The sequence below is a fragment of the Nylanderia fulva genome, unplaced genomic scaffold (assembly GCF_048542155.1).
Source record: "Nylanderia fulva isolate GAGA-0341 unplaced genomic scaffold, ASM4854215v1 Scaffold27, whole genome shotgun sequence".
Taxonomy (NCBI): domain Eukaryota; kingdom Metazoa; phylum Arthropoda; class Insecta; order Hymenoptera; family Formicidae; genus Nylanderia; species Nylanderia fulva.
The window spans coordinates 2,847,625-2,852,584 of NW_028190336.1; the positions used below are offsets into that span (position 1 = coordinate 2,847,625).

A 4,960-nucleotide genomic window follows, 5' to 3' on the forward strand; every position below is an offset into this window, starting at 1 on the left:
CCTGAGGGAATTAAGATAAGGACTATACTATTATTATTATTATTATTATTATAATTATTATTATTATTTTTTTTTTTTTTTTTACAATTTAACCATGCTCTTTTATTTTATTTTATTTATTTTTTATTTATTTATTTATTTATTTTTTTAAAGAGTTTAAATCGCTAATTGCGATATTTAATTTATTCATTATTTTAGAATCCCAATTAGAATATCGTACCGTTAGGTGTTGTGGTTTCCCAATATTATTATTATTATTATAATTTTTTTTTTTTTTTATCGAAGATAAAGTTATTTTTGTATTGTAAATTGTATTGTACCAAGCCCTAATCATTACCTTCTCTTTTTTTAGAAAGTAGAACATTAATATAAAAAAGTATCTATTAGGAAATAAAAATTGTTAAAAAAAAACAAAATTCCTTAATTTTCTAACTGAAAAAAATTTGTTGAATCTGGTCCTAAATATAAAAAAATTATAGTAATTTTATTATTATTGTTATAAGAAAGTATCTTTAATGAGATGAAAGTAATTGTAAAACAATTTTTTTTTTTTTTTTTCTTTTTAATTTTCTTGTAATAGCTAAAGATTGTGTGTAACCAGCTCTTAAACATTATCAATTGCTATGAAATTGATTGAAATGACAAGAAATAACTTAAACAGCGCGACAATTGTTAAATATTTCTTTACTTATGCAGTTGTCAAAAATTAGATTGAACCCGGTCTTAAACGTTATTAATATTGAGCAAATTGATATTACAAAATTAAATTAAAAAAAAAATTTATAAATTTTTATGTAACGACTGAAAATTGTGTTCAATCTTGTTCTAACCAATATCAATTGTTATGGAATTATTATTATTATTATTTTTTTTTTCTTTTTTCAAGTCAGGAAATTTGCCAAAACCAAACTTCGCCGTCCTGACCCCTGAAAGAAGGTCAGAAAGCTTCGTGGTGGATTCCCGCCCTATCCCGAAAAATTATCGGACGGGAGACCGACTTTTTTTTTTCTTTAAATTGTAAATTTTAAGACGTTCAAATTAAAAAAAAAAAAAAAAACTTGGTCCTAATCGAAATAATACACCTGGTCCTTTTTTTTTTTTTTTTTACGTCAGGAATGTGTTCAACACATACCCTCCACCTCGGGGGAGGCTTCGGGTTATGCGGGGATGGGAATGGGCAGAAGGCCCATTCCCGACCCGCTAAACCTGACGGTGGTCCTCCTGGCGCTACTCGGAGGCCCCGGGAATCGCTTTCGCATGCAACCGGGGCCTCCGAAACGCCGTGACGCACCCCTTTCAGGGTGCGTCCCTCCCGTTTGGCGGGCAAGCCCGCCAGGCAGAGAGGAGTGGGGACCACCACCACTCCTCTCCCCTCCTTGGAGAGCCGCGTGCAATGAGCTCGAAGGGCCCCCGCCCTTTGAGCTCTGCGACTCTCCCGTTCCGGGTGTTGGCGCTCCTTCCGCCCCCGAAGGGGGTTAGGATTCGGCGCCATACACCCGGGACCTCTCCCGGGAGACTCCCTCCTTGGAGGAAGCCTCCCTCAGCGGAAGGAGAGGGGACGCTTGAACCCACCCTAGGGTGGAGTCGCATCCCCTCCGTTCCGCTTCTCCCGTTGATGTTTCTCCTTCGGGGACCAGGCTCCCTCCTTCCCCAGAATGGGTTGGGATTCGGCCTTGGTCCCCGAAGGATCCCTCCTGCACACCTCCAACGGGCGGGATCGGGGGGAGAGAACATGTTTCCTCCCCCCTACCCCGCCTCCTCCTCCGTCTCCTCAATTTATCGCCGCTTGGGCGGCGAATCTTCTCCCTCTGAGGCCGACCCTCCTGCGCCGCATTGGGGGCGCATCAGGGTCGGCCTCTCTCTCCCTTTCGGCCGCCTCCTTCCGCGTAAGTACGTCTTCGCAGAAGGAGGCGACCGCCTCCCATTTTTCTTTACTCTCCAGCATGGCCTTGACCATGCTGGAGAGCTTAAGGTCTCCTCCAATCTTGTCGGTCAGGGCACGGCGCTGATCTGCCCAGGCTGGGCAGAATTCCAGTGTGTGCTGCGCCGTGTCCCTGACCTCGCTACAATGGTGGCACTCCCTCGTCGGCTCTCTCCGCGCCTTGTCGTGCAGGTACTCTCCGAAGCACCCGTGCCCGGTGAGCACCTGCACGACCCTATAGGTTAGTCCAGATCTCCTCGACAGCCAGTCTGGAAGGACCGGCTGGATGGCTTCGACAGCGCGCGTTCCGGCTCTTGGTCGGAGGAGATCCTCCGACCATTTATTCACCGCGCGCTGCTTAGCCCGTTGCCGGGCCGCTTCCGTCGCTTTGGGTGTCAAGGCCAAGCCCCGCTGACGGAGGTTGGTCTTCTGTTCGTACAGTTCCCTGTACGCCTCCGCCAGCAGATTCCCATGGGATTGACCCCTGACACCACTAATGCCGCCTCCAAGGAGAGCGTGCGGTATCCGCGGACGATCCTGATGGCCAGCTTCCTCTGGATTACCCAGAAGAAGTCCGCTTTACTTGGGGCCAACAGGTCGCCCGCCCACACTGGCGCTCCGTAGAGCGCCATAGATGTTATCGCTCCCCTGTAGAGGCGGCGGATACTCTCCTTTCGGCCCCCTCGATGTTTGGCAGCAAACAGCCAATGCTGTTTACCTGCCGCCCTAATCCGGGGGGCCTAAGCGACGGAAGTGCTTCCCGCCAAGTTCCACCTGGCTGTCGAGTGTAAGCCCCAGATATTTCATATGGGGCCTCACTTCGATCTGGACTCCCTCCACCTGTATCTGGGACTGAGGCAGGCTTCCTCCTTGGACCGCTGAAGTATATGACTTCGGTCTTTTGGAGGGCCACACCCAGTCCCCAGTGCGCGGATTCTGCCGACCTACGAGCGCCACCCCCACCGACGACAAGCGCCTCGCGTCTCCCCAATCATTCCCCCGGGCAAGCACCAGTGTGTCGTCAGCATAGCACACTAGGTGCATGCCCGGGAGAAGTGCGCCCCGCAGAACCTGATCATATCCGAGGTTCCACAGGAGTGGTCCTAAGACCGACCCCTGCGGAACCCCCCTAGTCACTCTTTGACGATGCGGCCTTTGGTACCGCCCCGTGTATGCTATCCACCTGTCGCTAAGGTAGTCCCCGACCAAATCCTGTAGATATTGAGGCACTCCATGGTGTTGGCAGTGCCTCGCGGATGTGCTGCCATGGCAGCGTGTTGAACGCGTTCGAGATGTCGAGACTCGTCGCGAACAACACGCCGCCCTCCTTCCTCCACTTCATCCGAGAGGGCCTTGACACGCATGATCGCGTCTATTGTCGATCTGCCCTCTCGGAATCCGTATTGGCTATCCGCCAGGTCGGGTCCCACCAACGACAGGTGTTCCCTGAGGCGGGCAGCTACTATTCTTTCGAACAGCTTGCCCGCCTCGTCCAATAAACATATGGGGCGGTACGCCGCGGGTGATTCTGCGGGGCGCCCCTCCTTCCTTAGGAGGACCAGCTTCGCCTCCTTCCAAATCCTTGGAAACTGGCCCTTCCTAAGGCAGTTGTCAAACAACTGCCTTAGCCTCCCTCCCAATGCATTCAGGGCCAGGACCCAAGCCTTACCCGGGATCCCATCCGGCCCCGGGGCAGTATTTTTTGCCCGGAGCCGTTTGATCGCCCGGGTGAGCTCCCTCCCTGTGATCCCGAGGTCCTCGCTCCATCCGTTCTGGATCGTAGGGCCCCGGGATCTGTCCCCACCCTCCTTCTCCCTCTCGTCTGGGGGAAAGAGGGTGGTGACCACCTCCTCCAACATATCTGGTTGGAGACCCTCTGTGATGGGGGGCCCCCCGGACTGAAGTTTCTTTCTAACAATCCGGTAAGGCCGCCCCCATGGGTCTCTTGTTGAGGGTCTCCAACAACTCGCTCCACGCCCGGGCCTTGGCCTCCCTGATGGCCTGCTGGAGGGTCTTCTTGGCCGACTTATAATCCTCCAGCAGTTCGGCCGCCTCTTCGATAGTGTGACGCCTGCGCCTACATCGGGTGTATCGGTGTCTCGCTCGTATGCATGTGGCTCGCATCCACGAGATCTCTTGAGACCACCAATACACCCCCCTCCTTTTCGAGTTGGCCTGGCACCTCGGCATGGCGGCATCACATATTTCCGTCATTGCCGAGCGAAACCAGGCCGCCTCCTCATTCACGTCGCAGGCGTCTGGCATGGGGGGGTCTTCTCCATGCCTTCGCTACGGCGGCCGCCATCAGGGCGTCCTTATCGAGGCGCTTAAGCGCCCATCTGGGGGGTGGGGGTGCACCTCTTCCCTCCTCCCTGGGGGGTGGCCGGCGTCCGGCGGAAGGGTCGGAGACCCGCATTCTGATATACCTGTGATCCGACAGGCTCTCCGACCCCACCATAACTCGCCAGCCATTCACCATGTGTGCGACTTGAGGGGATCCCCAGGTGACGTCAATCACGGATCCCCCGTTGTGCCGCACACACGTGAACTCGGACCCTCTATTTAATACTAGAAGGTCCATCTGAGCCCCCCATTCTTCCTATGACCTCGCCCCTTGCGTTGGTCACGGGGGAACCCCACGCGTCAGATTTCGCGTTTAGGTCCCCCATGACCAATACTCTCCCTGGGAGGTGGCGGCTCAATTCTTCCGCCAGCCTACCCAGGTACCTCTCGAACTGGGCGAGGTCTCTGTTTGGGGAGAAGTACACCCCCCCCACGACAATTTCCCCCCATTTTGCTTAAAACATAGCCCTCCCTCTTTTCCCAATAGGGAAAGGGGAAGGGCCCCCTCTCGCTGAACTACCAATAATGGTGACGGAGCCCTGATCGTCACCCATCCAGTTATCCCTTTGAAGGACACGATAGGGCTCCGCCACCTACCGCCAGATCTATATTCCACTCCGCCAGGTGTTGCATGAGCAGGTCTTGTGCCCTGGCGGAGTGGTTTATATTGGCCTGGAGGAGGAGAGCATTCATGCT

General features: G+C 52.4%; 1 protein-coding gene across 1 annotated transcript; it reads right to left on the reverse strand.

Moving 5' to 3' along the window:
* Window positions 1-1,771: 1,771 nt before the first annotated feature.
* Window positions 1,772-3,780, reverse strand: LOC146722812 (uncharacterized). The gene is made up of 2 exons (XM_085483778.1): window positions 3,105-3,780; window positions 1,772-2,475 (listed from the first exon to the last, which is right to left on the reverse strand). The coding sequence occupies exons 1-2, from the start codon at window positions 3,778-3,780 to the stop codon at window positions 1,772-1,774; spliced, it is 1,380 nt and encodes a 459-aa protein (XP_085339904.1).
* Window positions 3,781-4,960: the final 1,180 nt, after the last annotated feature.

Coding starts and splice junctions, on each gene's coding strand:
- LOC146722812 (XM_085483778.1), bottom strand. CDS start 3,780: ATGTTGGAGGAGGTGGTCACCACCCTCTTTCCCCCAGACGAGAGGGAG. Junction 2,476..3,104: donor GGGGACTACCTTAGCGACAG/GTGGATAGCATA, acceptor TGGGTAATCCAG/AGGAAGCTGGCCATCAGGAT.